This window comes from Dermacentor albipictus, chromosome 8 (assembly GCF_038994185.2).
Source record: "Dermacentor albipictus isolate Rhodes 1998 colony chromosome 8, USDA_Dalb.pri_finalv2, whole genome shotgun sequence".
NCBI classification, from domain to species: Eukaryota; Metazoa; Arthropoda; class Arachnida; order Ixodida; family Ixodidae; genus Dermacentor; species Dermacentor albipictus.
The window spans coordinates 78,311,906-78,333,787 of NC_091828.1; the positions used below are offsets into that span (position 1 = coordinate 78,311,906).

At 47.0% G+C, this 21,882-nt stretch overlaps 2 protein-coding genes across 4 annotated transcripts; both read left to right on the forward strand.

The window, feature by feature from the left end:
* Positions 1–3,774: 3,774 nt before the first annotated feature.
* LOC135896122 (pleckstrin homology domain-containing family A member 8-like) lies at positions 3,775–5,896 on the forward strand. Of its 3 annotated transcripts, none has more exons than XM_065424487.1 (2): positions 3,775–3,969; positions 4,478–5,896. In XM_065424487.1, exon 2 carries the CDS (start codon positions 4,525–4,527, stop codon positions 5,245–5,247), a length of 723 nt encoding a protein of 240 aa, XP_065280559.1. In that variant the 5' UTR covers positions 3,775–3,969; positions 4,478–4,524; the 3' UTR covers positions 5,248–5,896. The 3 variants fall into 3 exon arrangements, with proteins under 3 accessions (XP_065280559.1, XP_065280543.1, XP_065280551.1); XM_065424471.1 differs by having other exon boundaries at positions 3,777–4,006; XM_065424479.1 differs by lacking the exon at positions 3,775–3,969 and adding an exon at positions 4,034–4,300.
* A 1,437-nt stretch (positions 5,897–7,333) lies between these two features.
* Cox10 (Cytochrome c oxidase assembly factor 10) lies at positions 7,334–19,916 on the forward strand. Its single transcript, XM_065424498.2, has 7 exons — positions 7,334–7,430; positions 9,170–9,285; positions 9,429–9,714; positions 12,085–12,209; positions 12,673–12,743; positions 14,749–14,981; positions 17,556–19,916. Exons 2-7 carry the CDS (start codon positions 9,184–9,186, stop codon positions 17,999–18,001), a joined length of 1,263 nt encoding a protein of 420 aa, XP_065280570.1. The 5' UTR covers positions 7,334–7,430; positions 9,170–9,183; the 3' UTR covers positions 18,002–19,916.
* The last annotated feature ends 1,966 nt before the right edge of the window (positions 19,917–21,882 follow it).

Below are 21,882 nucleotides of genomic sequence, written 5' to 3' on the forward strand. Positions count from 1 at the left end.
GTGGTCTTTCACAGCAGGCTCTGATGCCGCTCATAATGCCAGCGTTCCCATACTGCCCCTCGTGCCATTGCCTATTGCTCTAGCATTGGGCGTTGTCTTCTTCCACAGCTGGCTCCGACGCTGCTCATCATACCAGCGTTCCCATACACTGCCCCTCACTCCATTGCATGCCATTGCTCTCGCGTTCGTCGTCTTCTTGCACAGCTGGCTCCGATGTTGCTCATCATGCCAGCGTTCCCATACACTGCCCCTCGCTCCATTTCATGTTATTGCTTTCGCGTTCGTCGTCTTCTTGCACAGCTGGCTCCGACGCTGCTCATCATGCCAGTGTTCTCATACACTGCCCCTCGCTCCATTGCATGCCATTGCTCTCGCGTTTGTCGTCTTGCACAGCTGGCTCCGATGCTGCTCATCATGCCAGCATTCCCATACTGCCCCTCGCACCTTTTCATGCCACTGCTCTCGCGTTCGTTGTCTTGCACAGCTGGCTCCGACGCTGCTCATCATGCCAGTGTTCTCATACACTGCCCCTCACTCCATTGCATGCCATTGCTCTCGCGTTCGTCGTCTTCTTGCACAGCTGGCTCCGATGCTGCTCATCATGCCAGCATTCCCATACTGCCCTTCGCACCTTTGCATGCCATTGCTCTCGCGTTTGTCGTCTTGCACAGCTGGCTCCGATGCTGCTCATCATGCCAGCGTTCCCATACTGCCCCTCGCACCTTTGCATGCCACTGCTCTTGCGTTCGTCGTCTTGCACAGCTGGCTCCGACGCTGCTCATCATGCCAGTGTTCTCATACACTGCCCCTCGATCCATTGCATGCCATTGCTCTCACGTTCGTCGTCTTCTTGCACAGCTGGCTCCGATGCTGCTCATCATGCCAGCGTTCCCATACACTGCGCCTCGCTCCATTGCATGCCATTGCTCTCGCATTCGTCGTCTTCTTGCACAGCTGGCTCTGACACTGCTCATCATGCCAGCGTTCCCATGCACTGCCCCTTACTCCAATGCATGCTATTGCTCTCGCGTTCGTCGTCTTCTTGCACAGCTGGCTCCGATGCTGCTCATCATGCCAGCGTTCCAATATACTGCCCCTTGCTCCATTGTATGCTATTGCTCTCGCGTTCGTCGTCTTCTTGCACAGCTGGCTCTGACACTGCTCATCATACCAGCGTTCTCATACACTGCCCCTTGCTCCATTGCATGCTATTGCCCTTGCGTTCGTCGTCTCCTTGCACAGATGGCTCCGATGCTGCTCATCATGCCAGCGTTCCCGTACACTGCCCCTCGCTCCATTGCATGTTATTGCTTTCGCGTTCGTCGTCTTCTTGCACTGGCTCCGATGCTGTTCATCATACCAGCGTTCCCATACACTGCCCCTCACTCCATTGCATGCCAATGCTCTCGCGTTTGTCGTCTTGCACAGCTGGCTCCGATGCTGCTCATCATGCCAGCGTTCCCATACTGCCCCTCGCACCATTGCATGCCACTGCTCTCGCGTTCGGCGTCTTGCACAGCTGGCTCCGACGCTGCTCATCATGCCAGTGTTCTCATACACTGCCCCTCGCTCCATTGCATGCCATTGCTCTCGCGTTCGTCGTCTTCTTGCACAGCTGGCTCCGATGCTGCTCATCATGCCAGCATTCCCATACTACTTCTCGCACCTTTGCATGCCATTGCTCTCGCATTCGTCGTCTTCTTGCACAGCTGGCTCTGACACTGCTCATCATGCCAGCGTTCCCATGCACTGCCCCTTACTTCATTGCATGCTATTGCTCTCGCGTTCGTCGTCTTGCACAGCTGGCTCCGATGCTGCTCATCATGCCAGCGTTCCCATACTGCCCCTCGCACCTTTGCATGCCACTGCTCTCGCGTTCGTCGTCTTGCACAGCTGGCTCCGATGCTGCTCATCATGCCAGCGTTCCCATACTGCCCCTCGCACCTTTGCATGCCACTGCTCTTGCGTTCGTCGTCTTGCACAGCTGGCACCGACGCTGCTCATCATGCTAGTGTTCTCATAACTGCCCCTCGCTCCATTGCATGCCATTGCTCTCGCGTTCGTCGTCTTCTTGCACAGCTGGCTCCGATGCTGCTCATCATGCCAGCATTCTCATACTACTTCTCGCACCTTTGCATGCCATTGCTCTCGCGTTCGTCGTCTTCTTGCACAGCTGGCTCTGATGATGCTCATCATGCCAGCGTTCCCATGCACTGCCCCTTACCCCATTGCATGCTATTGCTCTCGCGTTCGTCGTCTTCTTGCACAGCTGGCTCCGCGATGATGCTCATCATGCCAGCGTTCCCATACACTGCCCCTCGCTCCATTGCATGCTATTGCTCTCGTGTTCGTCGTCTTCTTGCACAGCTGGCTCCGATGCTGCTCATCATGCCAGCGTTCCCATACACTGCCCCTCGCTCCATTGCATGCTATTGCTCTCGCCTTCGTAGTCTTCTTCAACAGGTGGCTCCTATGCAGCTCATCAAGCCAAAAAAAAAAACCGAAGTTAATTAAGATGGAGTTAATTCAGGTACTCGAATCCAGTGGTAGGGAAACCCTCGAGCTTATGCGGGAGTCAAACCAGCGACCTTTGGTGTTAAGGCGAAGTTAACTAAGATACAGTTAATTAATATACGGTTAATTAAGACACTTGAACCCTCGACCTATAGTAGGAGTCGAACTCACGACCTCTGGTGTTAATTAAGGTAGCGTCCAAACTAATGTTTAACAGTCTCCGAAGAGAACAGCAGTTTACGATAGGTAGCGAGGCACTGGAAGTGGTAAGGGCAGGTACCACTCTACTTAGGGCAGGTAGTGACCGCGGATCTGGATCATGAGACTGAAATAATCAGAAGAATAAAAATGGGCTGGGGTGCATTTGGCAGGCATTCTCAGATCATGAACAGCAGGTTGCCATTATCCCTCAAGAGAAAAGTGTATAACAGCTGTGTCTTACTGGTACTCACGTACGGGGCAGAAACCTGGAGGCTTACGAAAAGGGTTCTACCTAAGTTGAGGACGACGCAACAGGCTATGGAAAAAGAATGATGGGTGTAACGTTAAGGTATAAGAAAAGAGCAGATTGGGTGAGGGAACAAACGCGAGTAAATGACATCATAATTTAAATCAAGAAAAAGAAATGGGCATGGGCAGGACATTTAATGAGGAGGGAAGATAACCTATGGTCATTAAGGGTTACGGACTGGATTCCAAAGGAAGGGAAGCGTAGCAGTGGGCGGATGAGATTAAGAAGTTTGCAGGGACAACATGGCCACAATAAGTACATGACAGGGGTTGTTGGAGAAGTATGAGAGAGGCCTTTGCCCTGCAGTCAGCGTAACCAGGCTGATGATGATGATGACGATGAAGGTAGCGTCAATTAAAGCACTCGCATTCACGGCCTCTGGTGGAAGAAAACAAGTAATAAGAAGTAACAACGCATTCGAATGATAATGCCAGGTAATTTAACTAATTTCTTTTGAGCGTGCACGCTTTCGCCTTCACCCTCTTTGGCGTATGCTAAAGCGCGCGCTTGTTCGGCTGCCTTGCCGTGGCTCTGCCTTCAGAGTGGTTAAAACCAACCGCGCAATTTGACGTGCGATCACGTTTTGGGCCGGAAGGTTTGTCTTCAGTCGCGTATATAGCACGGTGCTGCCTGCTAACTCTTTCCTTCCGCCATGGCATTTGCAAACATTGTCCACTCAAAATGGCAGATTCGTTCTTTCAGTTCGTAACTATGGCTGCAGTGGTCTCGGAGGCGATGGGCATGTGCGTAATACCGGAGCAACGTTTATAGATACTTTTATCTATAAACTTAAAAAAAACTACTTAAAACTTAAAAACTACTTAAAACTTAAAAAACTACTTAAACTTATAAACTACTTAAAAGTATCTATAAACGTTGATACCGGAGCACGGTGGAAGTATTCTTCCGTCGTGTACCGGAGTAAACCGGAGTACACCTATCCTGTGAGTGCACTTTGTCGTAGGCGATAAACTTTATGAGGTGAGCACTTCGTTACAAAGCTGCGCCCTTTTGATAGCCGATATTGCGTGACCATTGTCTACAGTGGCATTTGTGCTGGGATGTGGAAGTAAATTGCGAGGAGGCTTATTACACGGCATGCGAACTTGCATTTTCTGTGCCGTTGTCATGTCGGTCATGAGGATAGAAGAAACTGCCGTTTGATCGTTTAAAACGTAATTCGGATCACGGATAGCCAGTTGAGACGCGCGTCCTAATCGACAGGCAGAGTCAACGACCTAAAGGATAATGGAAACAGTACACAGTAAACTTAAGGTGTGTCCATGTATATCTGCATCCTGTTGCCGAAAATGCCGCACCAACCAGCTCTAGTCGAAACTCTTCTAATAGCTGCATTTAGACCGAAAAACATTTATCCGTTGCTGTAACAATGTTAGCAAGCAAAACATTGCCAGCTGGCTGAGAATAAGATGTGGGCGCTCTTTTGTGCAGGTGGAACAGCGGCATACAGCGTCGCCGTACGTCACCGCGAAGTGATCATGACGTCGGAGCAGAAAGCGGACGAGGGCTCTCCTGCATCCTCACTCGTACAGTCCTCACCCAATGACGACGTCACCGCCGCCCGCGAAGTCCATACTTTCTTCTCTACCATGGAGTGTAGCTTCGTCCAAATCAAAGAACCGAACGAGTCCAACATCGAAACTGCCGAGTTCCTGGCATGCTGCCGGTCCGTGCTTCCGGTGTTCAACGTCCTCGGGGGAAGAGTCTTTGGTCCCATCAAGGCCGACATCCAGGGCAACATCGACAAGCTCGACGAGAAATACAGCACGGACAAGGAAAGCTTTGCCCGGTTGATGGCGATGCTGCAAAAGGAAGTTGACGAAGGCAGGAACGCAACCAGTGGCCGAGCCATCGAAGCCCTCCTCTGGCTAAAGAGAGCTCTCGAGTTCATCCTGAGCTTCCTGTCTGAGATCCACAGCGGCAACGACAACCTGTCCGACTGCGCCACCAAGGCTTACTATGGGACATTGAGGCGGTACCACAATATGCTCGTGCAGAAAATGTTTGCCTTTGCCATTCTAGTGATGCCTTCGATGAAGACCTTCAAGCGCGACCTGGCGCCTAGCCCGAAGGACGCATCCCACCCTGACTACACAAAACAGCTGTACGCCGACTGTGGGGAATATGCAGCAGCCCTCCGTTCAGTTCTGGAAACAATCAACCAATATTACAGGCACCAGAATCTGGAACCCAGTCCATGATAGCCGTCTCCAGATGGCATGCCTTACTGCTTAAATAGATGTAACTTAATCTACATCGAAGAATATAATGCCCAGTGCTTTAAGGCTGTGATCTCGCAGCATAAGTTCAAATGCACTTGCTACCTTTTTTGGCCTGTTGTTATGTTTTTATACACTGTAGGTGCAGTACCTGACTTGAGCAATGAAATTTGATATATCTTACAAATGCATTTCAAGAAAGGAGCTTTTTGTAACTTTGATGCAAGTGCAGACTGCGTACTGCTCTGTCTAGATGTATCTGTGCCTTTGTCCTTTTTAGCACTTTACATACTGAACTTTGGCTGTAGTACGTGAAGTACGTAACAAGTGCATGCTGTTTAATGTGCACAAGTCAAAAGACGTTTTATGCTCATGCAGGCGTCCATATTTTACTGTCAGCTACCCCACTTCTGATGTCTTGTTACGCAAAGTGAGGTCTGACCCACGTTGTCCCTCATTACTGTGCAATCTTGCATGATATTATAGAGGCTGGAATAGAACTTCTAGCCTCTCTAGCAATATTTTACATATCACTGTTGTGTGCAGAGGTGTCTAAATTTTTACGTGGAATTAAGAGTTATTGTTGTCTTATGTATTTTTTGACAAATAAAGCTATTTACCATTTTGCTTACGCAGATTCTCATGTATGTGGGTTCTAGAGCAATAAGACTTGCTTCTCAGCAAGGTCTGCATGCATAGGAATGTCTCTGCATATTTACGCAGCTTAACAACCATGTGCATGCACCAGTTTATGGGAGTGCTTGCAGTGTTCATAATTATTTAAAGGCTTTGCTGTGGTATCTTCCAAGTATCTAGTAAATCAATTGGAAGTGCTCAGTATGTGTGGATGTAACATGTCTTGTGGAGTGCTGAGAACGAATGAGGGGAAATGAAGCAGAAATACACCCAATAAGCCACCTTTTATCTCTCATCTTCCCCTAGTGAAGCAGCACAGGCATTAGTTGGTGAAACACACTTGATTAAACATGCTGGTGGGATATAATGGATTGAGGCACGTAAACTTGTAGGTTTCAGGTTTATTTTGGCTGCAGATGTTTTCATTGTCATTCTTGCGAGCCATAGCTGCCTATATGTAATTTGGCCATATCTTCGGTGACACAATGTTTTTCATAACTTATTTTCCCCACGAGCTTTGCAAGCATAGCGCATGCAGACCCCTCCCAGTTGCAGGTTGTTTGGACACATGTATTATCAACAATGATTTCGCCACACTTGTATGTAGATAGGATACAAGTGTGTGTGCGTAAATCCACATGTGCGCCTCCAGGGGTGGATGTCCTGATCCACCTCCCCCCCTAAAGTTTGGGTACGCACGTGGCAAACTCGCGAAGACCTTCTTTCCAACAGTTGCTGTTCTTATGCTCCGGAGAGACAAGAAATGTTAATGAGCATTGAAGAGAAGCGGCCAGCATGTAAAAAACTCGCCGGGCCGCGCTTTCGTCGGAAATCGTCAGCGCGCTAACTGAACACCGCGTACTCAGTATTGATATAGGGGCTACAAAGGTTCGTCACAGAACACCTATGGTTCGTACTGACGCAGGAGGCGGGGTGAACGTTCAGAAAGCGAGACACTTGCGCGATCTCGCCCAAGGCTTGATCCGAGCCTGTGTGTGCACGTGTTATAGCAGGATCACCGACGTACACAGCTGGCGGATATTGCAACTGACTGGGAGAGCAACCAGTAACGTACAAGAATGTGTCATTATTTTCTGAGAAAACACTAAAACCGACACGATTGCCACCAATTTTGTTTGAGCGCGCCATCAAAAATCGAAAACAAAAATAAAAAGAAGATACAATTTGCTAAATAATTAACAAATTAACAAGGTACACATAAAAATGATATCGAAAAATATTCGTTTTGTACTTTAACATATCTTATCTTGACGAGTTGTGAATCGGCATCACGGGATAATATTTTCCTCAAATAACATAGCTTGACTTTACTTTTCAAATATCTCTGGTTATGTGAAACTCTTTCAAATAAGAAGCAACAATAACTACTTCAATAAATGACATGTGAGATTACGCCATTACGCTTTCATCACTATCATCATCGCTGTCACCTGAAGTTTGTCATGGCCGACGTCTGCAGGTATTTATTTTATTCTTTCGACAATGCGGCGGCGTGGTCACCGTCACCGGTAATTCATTTTCTTCCTTTGGATAAAGCCTGAACTGCCTAGAAAAGTTCGCGAAGCGTAGCGCCAACTGGGAGAGTGTTTGACGGGCTTGATTCGTTTCATACGCTCAGTCTGACGCGCGACGCCAATGCAGTCGTGCGTTGCCCATGCATTCGCTCAGAGTATGTCTTACAATTCTTCGATGGGAGTCAAGCAGCATGGCATTTTAACGCTCAGGACCAGATTGCGGCAATATTGTACGAACGCAGCTGCCGCGCAACGGTCGGTTCAGTCAAAAGGAGGCATTGGTTCAGTATACCAGGTCGTCTGCGATGTACTTTCTGACCTTGCCAGCTGACCTTTGCATGAAATAACGGGTCATGCGGCACGAACTAGCCGGTGATCGTGCACCAGGTACATCGTGCGGTCATTTTAAAGCACTTCTTAATCGCACCTGTGTGCGATCCAAGTCGACAGACCCGGCCCAGAGTCGATCACCGATTGACATCGCCTGCCATACGTCAAACGCATAGCCTTTGTACGTCACTGGTGTGTCGGTTTTCGTGTTATCTGGCCTTTTTTTTTTTAACACGCTGGTTTTACACCTAGTTTCACCCATCTGGACCTGGTGCGCAGACGAGTTCGCGATGTCTCATTCATTGCTGACAATTAGGTGATAATCGGTCCTTTTGGCAGGTCGCGTTGGCTGAGCTTTGGTGAAGTTAAATTTCGACCGACTGTACTATCAGCTTATTATCCCACTACCAACTACCAGGAGAAAGCTGCCACTGTTTCATTAGGGCCAAAAATAGATCATTTCAGTCAGTTCAGCTCGGAAAGACATTCAACGTGTGAATAAAGTGTTTTTTTTCCATGTTCTGTGCATGTATCACCCCTTGACAAGTACGTTTCCAGTGCTCCCAGTTCTGCGGCACAATGTCAGGCTGTGACATGATCAAAATTTGGCAGGCATGTGGGGTACTGGATGTCACGCTGTTGACAAACATACCCATCTTTTATGTATTTTGTCGGCTGACGGTCTGAATTGTAACTTCAACTCTGACTTTTTGCATTTGTGTATGCCAAAAGGAAGGAGCACTGAAGTAAACATGTGGGGCATTTAAAAAGTGAAAATTTGCTATAAAGGTATACTACTGGGGTGCCGTGGAATGGTGGATCACATACAAAAATATTTACCAACAAATATGTGGGGAATTCAAATAATGAAAAAAATTACAATACATGTAGACTGGGAGCCTTGCATGGTGGATCAAATATGGAATATGTATTTATATTTTAATAATGACGATTTAACATAATTTTAGTGATGCAAGCTCCCTGAGGTCTACCAGGGAAACAAAACAATATTTAGTATAAATTGAGATATTAAAGCAGACACAGCAGATGGCACCTGCCTCTACACGTGGCATCATGTGGTACTCGGGGCATACTCTGCCTTATTCCTGATAAGTTTGCTGCACCCTTTGCATCTGTGAGCAGCCCAATGTACCTCAAATTGTGGCTACTCTTCCGAAGATGCTGCTGCTGCTTGATGTAACAGTGAGGAACGTCACTGGCTCATAGACTCTAGAAGAAAGAGCATAAGATGCAGTTGAGGTACCAGAAGAGCAATTTAAAACATCGGGGGAGGGATTTCTCCTTCATCAGTGCACGTTGAAGTGATTGTAATTGAGGCAGCCTGTGTGATGTTGTACTTCACTTGCAAGATACAGATGTGCTTTCGAAAACGACGCTTGCAGGTGACGGCAAAGGCATGTCGGGCCTAGCCATGCTGTCGCTGCCAAGCCTGGCCCGGACCCAGCTGAAAACCCGGGGCAGCGTTCAGTACCTTCGCAGTGTCTACCGACCGCACAATGTAAGCAAACTGAGCAATGTGGCGAAAACGGCAGGCTTAGATCCACTGCTTTGATGCACACTGCTGTCTGTCTGTCTGTGACCTGCCTCTTTGGTCTTTCTGGCCTCTGCAATAACAGTGTCGCTGGTGGCTTGGCACTGCAGGTTCGACAAGCGAGCACAACAGTGCCTAAGGTGGCTGTGGAAGAAGCTAAGGCCGGGGAAGAGCTTGCTCCTATCGCCTGCGCGGAGCCTCCGGTGCTGTTCGTGGCCAGGGCAGGCCGCCTGATGAGCGTCCCAGATTGCGCATTCAGCCACGGCACGGACATCGTGCTCCCCCCACCAGTCCAGCAAGCACCCATCGAGCCTGGCGAGGAGTGGCACCGGCGTCACCTGGACCCTGCACGACTGCCCCACTACTACATGGCACTGAGCAAGATTCGGCTCACAGGTAGAGGAGGCCAGCTGGTTGCAAAAGCTTCATTGAGACTGAAGTGACAGCTCAGATGGCTTGGGGTGGTGATACTTCACGCAGGTCAGAAGGGAGGGAGGACACAGATTTCAGCGGTTATGCATGTAGCAAGTACAGCCCCCGGCGCGTCTGTTTAGAGCGTGGAAGTGGTGTGTTTCCGAGACCTTTGGCGCCACCTACTGGCGTAAGCTGGGATGCTTCTGAGCATGCGCTGCCAAGTGGACAGGGCTTCACCACTCATAATCATAGCCATGCCCCCTTGCATAGCTCCCCTCTTCTGATGGTTTTGCCCGATGACAGGTGTTACAAGAACGCGGGCTTTTTTTGTCGCGTTATAAATAGTTGCATTGTTGTGCCAGGACACGCGCCGATAAAGAAACGTTCCTGCTGCCTGGTGCCTATTCTGGCTCCCTCTGCCATCGTGCAAAATCAGGAGAAAGGGGGGAGCTGTGCATAGCACATAGATATGCCGTCAAGTGGCACAGCCCTGTCCACCTGGCAGTGCAAGCTCCCGAGCAACTGTGCCGTACCAGCTTCCTTTGATAGGTGGTGACAAGGGCCTCGGAAGCATACCACTCCTGCACGCTGGACTGCTGGTACGAGGTTTGCACATACAGTGCAAAGACAGAAACAATATCAAACTGTACGTGCTTGCAGTGTCCCGCCAACTAGCCCAACGAAATGCATTATATGCACATACACAGCTAATTGTTGCCAGCGTCACTTAACTATTTTACCTTCCTTCATTGCAACACTGACCTCCCAAGCCAAGACCCACAGGTTTCGTTTACTCAGTTGTACTTCTGTGTTGCAGCACTGCATACTAATTTTGGTGTTCATATGCTGCACCACTGTGTGTGCCTGCTCTTCGTAGTAATGAAAGCAATGGTTTATCTTTGTTATCCTTTATTGGATCGAATTTAGCCAACTTTCTCAATTAGTTATCCCTGCTGGCATTTTAGTCCCTCTGGTGGCACAGTGGATTGAACATTACACTGCTAAGTCTGAGGGCATGGGATCAAATCCCAGCTGCGGTGGCTGTATTTTGATGGAGGTGAAATACAGCAACACCCAAGCACCGTACATTGAGTGCACATTAAAGAAACCCAGGTGGCAAAAATTATTCCGGAGCCCCCCACTACGGCACGCCTCATAATCATATTGCTAGTTTTGGCACGTAACGCCCCAGAATTTTATTTACTGGTGTACTGGTGCATACTTTGTTTTAGTTTCAGTGTGCATGTGCCTTTTGATTCATGTATACATTTTTGTTTTGTTAGTTTAATGTATTCTACAGCTGCCACACTCCTGCTGTCTTGTCACATTTGTTACCAAGAAATGCAGGGCTAGGGCTCAGGAGCCTGTCAAACTCTCTTGAGCTTTATGTCTCTGTGCTCATTTATGCTTTCGATCAGAAAATCGTGAGTTAATAATTCATTCATTCATCTCAATACCGATTCTTTTACTGTGCTGCCCTCAAAGTGCCATGACTGTCTTGTGGCACAGCAAGTGGCAGTGATCATTGCGCTGCACTTTGATCTACCTTAAAGGGGCCCTAAGCCACTTTTTATTGAAGCAGAGAAAGGCGTTTGAAGTGAAAATAGGCCGTGTCAGAAATACTTTGCCGGAAAAAGTACTTCAGTGCGTTCAGCAGAAGCAAAGTTATTGGCAATCAGACATGGCCTCCGCTGTGCTCGCGTACCTTCTTCAGTGCCTTGCACTACGAAAGCTACGGTGGAGTGGGGTGTGCCCACTACGCTGTGCCTTCTAAATGTCACCGTGGCACACAGTTCAAATTTCATTTTGGACGTTAACGTAGACGCCACGAATTCCGATTTTGGTGCCTACGACGCGCTAAACACGTGGTTGTCCTCAGCAAGTCGCAGTGCACTTAGCCAGTGGACTCGTGGTGGCACCCCACAGCAGCTATGGTATCTACCAATAGCAACCGCATATGTGAATCCGCTTTATTACGAAATAAAGCTTTCGAAAGAGACTGAGGAGCAGGCTTCTGTTTAAAAAAGAGCATTTGAGAGAAAGGTGACCTTGTGCTCCATTTGCGAGCTCCATGCACCACGTACGACAGCAAGATTTGGCTGAGATGTTCACAACAGCGTATGCTACCCACAGAATATGTTATTTCACCAAGCCCGAGGGGTGGTTCAGTGCCCTTTAGCACTCTTACTAAAGATGAAGGCCTTGTAAAAGCCACAAGGTGAAAGCCCTATGCTGTGCCATGTTTCTCATTGTGGCATAGGGGCGAGAGTCTGAGGCACAGACAGGACAGACACCGAGTGCGGCAAACTCGGCTATTTCCTGTGAAAATGTCTGAGCTCGCCCTCTGTGCAGGTCTGGTAGTGACAACGACGCTGGCTGGTTACGCCATGGCTCCTGGAGTTCTTGACCCCTGGGTTGTGCTCTTCACTGTGGCTGGAACTACGCTCACGTCGTGCGCTGCAAATGCCATTAACCAGGTGTGTTGTGGGGCCGAGAGCATCCTTTTGTTCTGAGTGAATTCATCTGGACAAAGTGTTCTGGCAAGCAAAAAAGAAGAAGAAGAAAGAAAGAAATACATGTACAAAATTCTGCCAAGCATCTGAGGATACTTAATAATTTACTATTTATATCTTTTCTACAAACTAGCTTTGGTTCTGTTTCCCAATACTAGGTGTATGTGTCGTGACATCACGGTGCAAAAAGTGGTCACGTGGGAGCAGAACATTACAATGTTTTGGCCCTCGCTCTGGCTTGCTCGGTCATCTGCCTTGCTTTTACTCGTTATGCGGACCAACGTAGCAAGCCAGAGCAAGTACCAAAACACCACAATGTTCTGCTTCCGCAGGACCACCTTCTGCGCCATGATGTCACAGTGCAACATTGTGCATTGCGTTGTCACAACAACGTGCAATGCATTATTGCCTTGTCTGTCTGGCCCAGTTCCTGGAGGTGCCGTACGACTCCCAGATGAGCCGGACAAAGAACCGAGTCCTGGTGCGCGGATTCCTCAGGTACGTTCTGTACTGTCATAGGTAGTAACAAGCAGGATGTTTGCTCAGACTGTTTGCGCACAACTCTAGAAAAGGTTGCACAGCAGCTCCCTTATGAAAGCTTTGATTGCAATAATTTTTTGCATAGACTGGTGGTGCTCCCACATGGGAGATGAAGCGAAGGGAGCTGTAGGACAAAAGCGGTATGTCTGTGTACCATGCCCGCCATTTCAATGTCTCTTTACTGGCACTGATGCCTTAAAGTGTCCTGCAGATGCTATCACAGATAGATGAAATACGAACAGTAAAATGTCTCTTTCGAGTAATAACGGAAGAGTGTTGCTTGGTAACACCGCTTGCATGATCACTAAAGATAGCCAAAGCCTCAAACTAAGTATGCAAGCTGAAATGATGTCAAAAGATCACACAGAGTGGTGAAAGCAGGAATGAAAGAATCTGGTTAGCCATAGTTTGTGTCTCATTTCATGGATAGTACGTGAAAGCTGCCCCTTATAACTAAAGTAGCAGCTTTGCATGGACAAGCTGCTGAGCACGACATCACAGTGATGCAGCTGCGTTGCCATCACATTTGAGCTTTAACTGGCATAAATTCTTTTTTGAAGGCAAGGTTCAAGGGACACTAGGGATAAATTCTAAGCTAAGTTGTATACTATACACAAATTACTAGGGATATGTGAATACGGAATACTACTATGGTTTAAATCGAATCCAGAAAAGAATGTCAAATATCAGATAATGGAAGATTTTGCAAATGCTTACAAATTTTGTGCAAGAAAACACGGTGCCGCTCATGCTGAGGAATCTCCTAGCATTGCATGACAAGAATGTATCAAGCTGTGTTTAACTTAGGTACTTAGAAATCAAGATATAGAGTACAGTCTGCTCTTCAAAGTGGGAACTTCAAATTGCTATGCCTGCACTGATGACAGCTCTGTTCTTGTACTACTATATGAAGGTCTCGAAAATATTCTTCTATCAATCGAATATCTGTTGAATAGAATCAAGTGCTTTTTCTCCTCCGAAGCTAAAGAATTACTGCCCTCATGTTGTAGTAAATGAGAATTAGGTTCCCAGTTTAACATTGCACCTGTGTTTCATGGCAATTGTGTATTACCTATTAAGCTTTGCTTTACAGTTTTCCTCTAATATAGAAGGGCTTATCCATCTTTGTAGCAGGTGGGTCATCAGGAGGCCAGCCTTCGCGACAGAAGAAAGCATGCGTCGTGCATAATGTGACTCGACTACCCCTCATCCACAGCGATAGCTGGCACTGCGCAGGTCGATGGCGGTGGTAAAAAGCAGGTGCTGTTTCATTATCAGGGTCGGCGTTTGTTGCCAACTCTAAAAAATTCTTAAATTGGGAGAACCATGGCAAATTCGCGCGACGCTTGCCGAAAGGGAGCTTACACAAGCTTGCCGAAGTTGCAAAAATGAAAACGCGCATCTCGGGCTGCTTGGGCCCCACTAGATCGGCGCGCATCGGTGTCTCATTAATTATGGGGTTTTACGTGCCAAAACCACTTTCTGATTATGAGGCACGCCTTAGTGGGGGACTCCGGAAATTACGACCGCCTGGGGTTCTTTAACGTGCACCTAAATCTAAGTACACGGGTGTTTTTGCATTTCGCCCCCATCGAAATGCCGCTGCCGTGGCCGGGATTCGATCCTGCGACCTCATGCTCAGCAGCCCAACACCATAGCCACTGAGCAACCACGGCGGGTATCGGTGTCTCATGCTGCAATGCTGCTGATTGCACAGCACTTTGCATTACGTAGATGTCAACTACAGCCGAGTCTGCCTTTTTTTTTTTTTTTAGTGCCTTCTGGTCGTGTGTTTTCCTGGCTAGCATGTTTCTTTTCAAAGTGTATGTACAAGGTTCTACTGTGCTGGTACTAGTACCTGTAGTATGCCTTTTGTTGATGACCATACACCCATACATGTTGTCCATCTGCCATTGGTGCAAACATTGTTTTGACTGCGGCGGGCATGGTGTGCTCCCTGTAGCCCTCTGCATGCCGTGGGCTTTGCGGCAAGCACGGCGGGTCTGGGCCTCTGGCTGCTGTCGGCGGGCGCCAACGGCCTGACGGCGATGCTGGGTGGTGCGAACCTGCTGCTGTACACGTGCGCCTACACTCCGCTGAAGCGCTGCTCCATAGCCAACACCTGGCTGGGATCCGTGGTGGGTGCCATCCCACCGCTCATGGGATGGGCTGCCTGCACGGGCACCTTGGATGCTGGTACGATGAACTCTAGATTGTAATAGTTCAAGCCACCTCCTGCAGTGTAAATGGTACCTGAAACTGTCATAGATTTGTTCAATCTTGGAACCTTACTGTATTGCAGTGAACTCTTATTGTAGCAAAAGAGAACAGGATGACATAACATGCTGCTATATAATTAGCAATTTGATTGAAGTGGATGTGCCATAAAAGCCTTGCCAATAGCGTCCTAGTTGTTCTTTATGTCCACATAGTTGTAAAAAAGATGCCCAGGCAATCCCACCTCAGTGACGCCCATCCTTGTCTCTTTGTCACAAAAAAGGGAAAGGAGGTCAACTTACCGTATTTACTCGCATAATGATCGCACTTTTTTTGTCAGAAAAATTGAAGCAAATTCAGGGGTGCGATCATTACGCGGGTTAAATTTCCCGGGAAAAAAAAATTTTTTTTTTTTCGTCCGCGTTTGCTGCGGGATGCGAGATTGCGGGTGCGGGACACCAAAACAAAAATGGCGGCTAGCGGAGCGAGCCGAACGCGCCGAACGCGATTTTTTTTTTTTTTTCTTCTCGTGAGTACATTACGTGCATTGAAACAGTTTCTTCCGTATTAGTGATGAATAATATCGTTAATATCGGCAAGTTTGCGGCAATAACGTAGCCATGTCCACTTTGAGGGGACAGTAATAGGTGGGCGCGCTTAGCTGCCAGTGACAGAAACACATGACGGGCATGCTGCGGAAACTGCGGCATCTGTCTACACTACTTTCCGCTAAGGGTGGGCGAATATCTTAGCTGTGTTACAAGCGTCGGCGTATGAATAGGGCACACTTTTAACGTATCAGAGTAAACGTGGCTACTATCATTGCCGCGCGCGATTTGTTGCGTGCTCACGAGTGCAAAAGCAGATGAAAAGAATCGAAATGCGCCTTTATTGTTTTTGTTGACATCAGCCATTATAAAGCCAACCCATAATAAAGGCAAGTTTGGTTGTACCTCATTTTGTCATGGAAGTGCGGAAAGTGATGAAAGTAATGAAATGAGGCATCTACTTAAGAATGTTTAGTGCGTGCAGGCCGCTTGGCTTGTCTTGAAGAGTCGTTCGCGTAGCATTCGACAGGTGGTAAGCGCGATCATTATTCGCTAGACTTAGCATACGACATATCGCTGCGGCAAGTTCGGGGTGCGATCATTACGCGGGAAATAAAAAAAATCGAATTTTGACGACAAATTTTAGGGGTGCGATCATTACGCGAGTGCGATCATTATGCGAGTAAATACGGTAGTTTGCCAAAAGCTTTCGGCAGGTATGGACAATGCGTCTTCCAGCTTCTACTCAAGAGTCACACATCGGCACGAGGATCTTGGTATAGTCGCAGTGTGAACGAAAAAACATAAATGTCACGAGAGCAAGCATCACTCACTGTGAGTGTCTCTTGCAGGCTGTCACTCAAAAAAGACTAGTGCCAGTCTCTACAGAACATGCCCATCAGCAAAGGTATTCACTGAACTCACTTTGCCTCGTCAAAGTGTGCAGCCTCATTTTACACACCTTCCATGCCAACAAAGCCTCTTTCCTCTCTCTGGGTGGCAGTGCTCATGCAGCTGACCATGACTAAGCGTCTTGCCAAGTTTGATCATGTGACTAAGTTAAATGGTTTTCCCCGTCAGCTGCAGCTAATCAGTGCGTGCTGCCAGAAGGCAAGTCATGTCTATCCGAATGTCATGCTTTTGTGACAGAAAGGGCACACACAAGGAGATAAGCCTTGTTCCTTGCCTACAAAAACATGCTGCAGCCAAAATTTAAAGGAATGGGAGAGAGTGGTGCTGATCTGTCGACTGCAAAGCTTTTACTGCAGGCAGACATTTATAGTTGGTCGTCAAGAATAAAGCGCTCTTTGCTGAGTTTTCATGCATTTATGTCAGTTTGGGCTTTGTGGTGCAGCTTGGAAATAAAATTTAGAGTATCAAAGTCTTACATCACGAAGTCTGCGGCGTGATAAGAGCGAGCAATGAGATTGATTGCCATGTGATAAGCATGCTGCATGGCGTGCAGTAGCAATGTAGCTGCCACTGCGCTGGCTCTGTTAGACGGAAATTTAGTGAAAGGAAATTACCAAAGATAATGTTGTGGTGCGGAAGCCATGCCAGCAGACAAGGAAACTGTACTGCTTGCTCTTTATCTTTGCTTTCAGTTTGGGTCACATAGCATTGTTAATTGTACCGTCGACGCTATCTGCCAAGCGATCACTTTCATAAAGCTCACAGTTATTCAAGTCCAACTGCAGGTGGCTTTAAAAGTTTATCGATCTTGGGATCCATGCCACAGAGCTTGGTATATTCCGATTTGCAGCCTGGACTTGCATGCAAACGAAATGGTGATGTGTGATTTTGCTGGCTACTGTTACAAAACTGCCAGGAAATTCGATGTCTTCTTGAGTTCTGCAGTCTGTAAACTCTTGATGCCAACTGTAAAATCCCTAACCCACCTCTGCAATAACCCATGCATGCATGTATGCTTTGGCTGTAATTGTGTCCCAGCTGGCGAAAGTGAAGCGCGGCTGGAGGAGGCTGATCTTGGTGTTGCCATGTGCAGGTGCCTGCGTGCTGGGAGTGATGCTCTACTCGTGGCAGTTCCCGCACTTCAACGCCCTCTCGTGGAACCTGCGGCCCGACTACTCGCGAGCCGGCTACCGCATGATGTCGGTGACCCACCCGGATCTGTGCCGGCGCACTGCGCTCCGACACAGCATCCTCCTCACAGCACTGTGCACTGCTGCAGCGCCTCTGAGTGAACTGACTACGTGGACCTTCGCCGCCACCTCACTGCCGCTCAACGCATACCTGCTGTACCGTGCGTGGAACTTCTACCGCGAACCCGACAGTGCGACGTCGCGTGCCTTGTTTCGGCTGAGCTTGCTGTACTTGCCGGTTTTGATTGTGCTCATGCTGGTGAGCAAACGGCGAGACGGTGCACGTACGAAGCAGACTTCAGGTGCTGCAAAGCAGTTGCCGCCTGCGCTACCTACGGTAGGCTCCTGAGGGCCTCTACCTTAGGCCTCGGTGACTAGTTTTGGGGTATCTGAACAGAGGCACCTGTACATGCATGATTGCGGAAAGTTAGTGACCCTTTGGTTTTGGTAAGCTATAAGGGTCTCATGCTAGCAGTTCTGACAGATCTCCTTGAGGCCTGCTGGAGCTGAATGAAGAATCTAGCAGGTTCTGAGGAGAATGTGAGGCTGTCACGGTCACAGCTACACAGGCGCAAAACCCGCCTGCTTATTTTCTGTCATCCAGCAGAAGTATTTTAGAGGCTCCGTTTTTCAAATGAGAGGACAGAATCTTTCTACTATCTGTGAAGATGGCATTAGCAGTGAAGCTGTTAGGCAGTGATGTACTGATTTCACGGTGCTATCAGAGTACGCCACACTTCACCAAGAAACTAAAGATGCTTCTTCTGAAGGCAGCGTAGGCAAGCGTCGGTGTAGTTCCCGCAGCACAGGCCACAAGACGTGACTGAATTCAGCATTGGCACAGTTTTGCACACCAGCGCCTGATTCATATGTTTACTGTTATCGACACCAGACGCGGGAGCGTCGTCATGTTGCAAGAATCATTTCATCTACATGCCTTGTCATAAGGCATTCGAACACCTATGACATCCCGTGGTGCACATTTTCACGCCTGTCCGTAGGATATTTCACTTGCCATGTCCATGATGCGTAATTTAAGCCATGTAACACGGACGAAGGCATTTTGCTTCGCCGGAATCATGCACGATGCATGCTAGTCTGGAGCGAGTACTTAGCAGTTTGTTTTAGGGTCGGGTTGCAGCTTGCACAGTCGGTCATTGTGCAAGCCTGTACGTACTGTACATAGTAGGTACGTAGATCTGTACAGACATTTATTGTAACATAACTTTTTGCTTCTGGCATGTCAAATTTCTTGCTGCCTGCATACGTGGAAAGCGTAAGAAATCCATCCGTGCCGAACAGTCATCAATGGCTGACAAGTCAGGTCAGTGATGCAGTTAACACGTGCTTTTTCTTTTTTTTTTTCTAGGTGTTGAGGCTCTCTTGCAGTTTTGCGTGATCTGTTAGGTTTGTCAACATTTAATCTGGTCCTCGCTAAGAGTATTTCATTGGCAGCCAAACTTTTAATGGTATCTGATGAGTGCCTAGAATATTGTGATGTATGACTCTTTGTATTTTCCATGTTTGTTATAACTGGGAATCGAACTGAGTGTAGTCGTGGTCTTTGGAGAGTTCCAGACTAGTGGTTACAACTATCTGAATAAGTAAGAAAAAATAATAATAAGGAAAGCTGCTATGAGCCCTGCTTTATATGTTTTTAGTGACGTGTTAGTTGCTTCACTATGGAGAAAAGTACCACGTGTTTACGTGCAGCTTTTCAAAAAGGTGTTTGGCTTTGGTGTCCGCACTGCCATTGGAGCTGCAGGTTGACATATATATGCAAGCTCTCTGTACGAACATATGCATTTCACAAATGCTTGGTAACATTTGTTCGTACATAAACAATTATATACTGCAGGCTTGTATGTAAAACTCATAGTTGTTAATGCTTGCGCTGTATCCACCAGATAGTAATACACTGGAATCACTGGCTTAGTGAATGCAGTGTTTGAAAATATGCATTAGGATTTCTATCCACTGTGATAAAGCTGTGTTAACCAATATAATAATCATTAGTATTGACAAGAAGCTGATGTGCAAGTGTTTTTGGTTTGACATTGCAAATTGTTCACAAAGTTAGCCCCATGGTTTTGAAGTTTCTAATGAACATGTGTGTCCGGTGAATAAATCTGTCTGGTGCCAACTGCCTGGCATGCAGGCACCCTTTTTTTTTTCAGACTTAGATGTATGCTCTGTTGGATTTGTTGACTAGACTTGATTGAACCATCTTTGGTGGCGCATAAAGATGGGCTTGTTGATCAGAAGTCTACTTGTCTTCTTTGTTTTTGAACACACGCCATCAGCGGTTGCCACATTTACTTGTGCAAAGCCCAAACCCACACTTTGGAGCAAGAAAATTTTGAAAGAAATTTTTCGTTAAGCATTATGCCTGGGTGCCAGTTAAATTCTGTAAGTAGCTTCTAGATGGCACTATACTTGCGGACTACTTTCTGTGGCAATGAAGGGAAAGGTACGGGCGCATGGCTGCTGCACATGTGTTACGGCGCCATGCAAGTAGTCCGGCAGCGTTTGACAGTGCTTTTGGTTGCTCGGAATAGATGCTGAATCGACGCAGCTTCACGTGCGACGGTTTTGAGTTTTCCCAGACACAGAAGGGAAGAGCCACAAAATAAGTAAACTTTTATATTCATTGGTATATTCAATGGTACATTCAGTGTATGCCGCTAAATTTCGTAGGGGCCCAGGCCCCCCAGGCTCTCCCCCTGTGCTTTGCACAAGTAAAGACATCATAATTGTGCGTGGCTGCCATCAAAGTTGAACATGGATATAATGAAGTGAATGTAATATTTTGCTTCGCCATGCTTTACTCCAAACGGAGTACTCTACTGCTATAACAAAGCCGAAAATGTGGCATCCAACTTTTGTACAGTGAAGCAAATTTTTGTTCATAGTCGCCTCAAAATATTATATTATGGTAACAAAAATGTCAAATGCAATCGTCAACCAATTTTTTTTTCTTTCATGTGGCATCGCCACCCACACCTAGCACTATAATAATCAAAATTTCGGATGACGCACGTTGAGTGTTTATAACTGCTGATGTCTCTTAAAGGGAAGCTTTCCATGCGATCCTTCCTGGCTTTTGCTGACCATGGATGCTGCTGCTGTCTTACTAAATAGACTGCACACAGAAAATATTATTACATGTCCGATGGTGGATTCAACCTGTCTCTGAGCTATTTACTTTGAGAACTTCAGTTTATTTATTTATTTATTCACAGTACTCTTAGAGGCCCTCAGTTGAGGGTATTACCAAAGTCGGGAGGGGGGGACAGCACAAGCATAAAAGTGATTACAGTTATTCTAACAGAGTTTAGCTAATAAGAAACAAAGCATACAAAAATAATAAAACATACTAAAAAAATGTTATCCACAGAGCACAATCAAATGGCAAAAATGCGGGCGCTCACCTAGACTGCAGTATTAATACAGGTGTTTATTAGTACCTTGCAACAAACAAAAAACTAAAAAGAAAGCATCTAATTAACAGTGTTTAGCATGTGTAATTTTAGAGGGTCATGTTCAGTGGCAATATCAAAAGGCAAGCTATTCCATTTAATGATGGTGCGGGGTATAAAAGAAGTTATTGTCCTGAAGTTAGTTCAATAAGCCACTTATGCTTGGAGGAAGACTTAGAAGAGCAAGTGCACTGCATTTCTGCACACGTGCTTATAATGTGTGCACGCAATTAATGTATCTGTTCTTTATGCGTGCGCATTCTGCCCATTGCATCTGTCGCACACTGTGTGGTGTGAAAGAAAACTGTGGAAAAGGCCTGGACATGTCCGTAAAATGTACGCAGCATGTCCCTACAATGTACCTCTCAAACATGCAAGGGATGTCAACAGTACAGGGAAAATGCAGCCAAGCAATCGTGGGAGGGACATCGACCTGCAGAACGCACTCAACACATCTCAAGGATACCCATGTACTAGCAGTGGATCTCCATAGGATATCGTCATACGATATTTATTAAATGTGAATGTTGTCACTGAATACGTGGGAATGAGACGGCCAAACATTAGACAAACTTGCCAGTCTCCATCATGTTGTACTTCTCTCTATATACTAACAGCTTCTCAACCGCACTTCCTTCCTCTTTCCTTCTACATTTTTTATACACGGAGTAGCAGGCCAAATAGAAAGCTCATCCAGCGCACCTGATCTGCCTTTCTGTCATTAAATACATTCTATCATCACTATCATCAC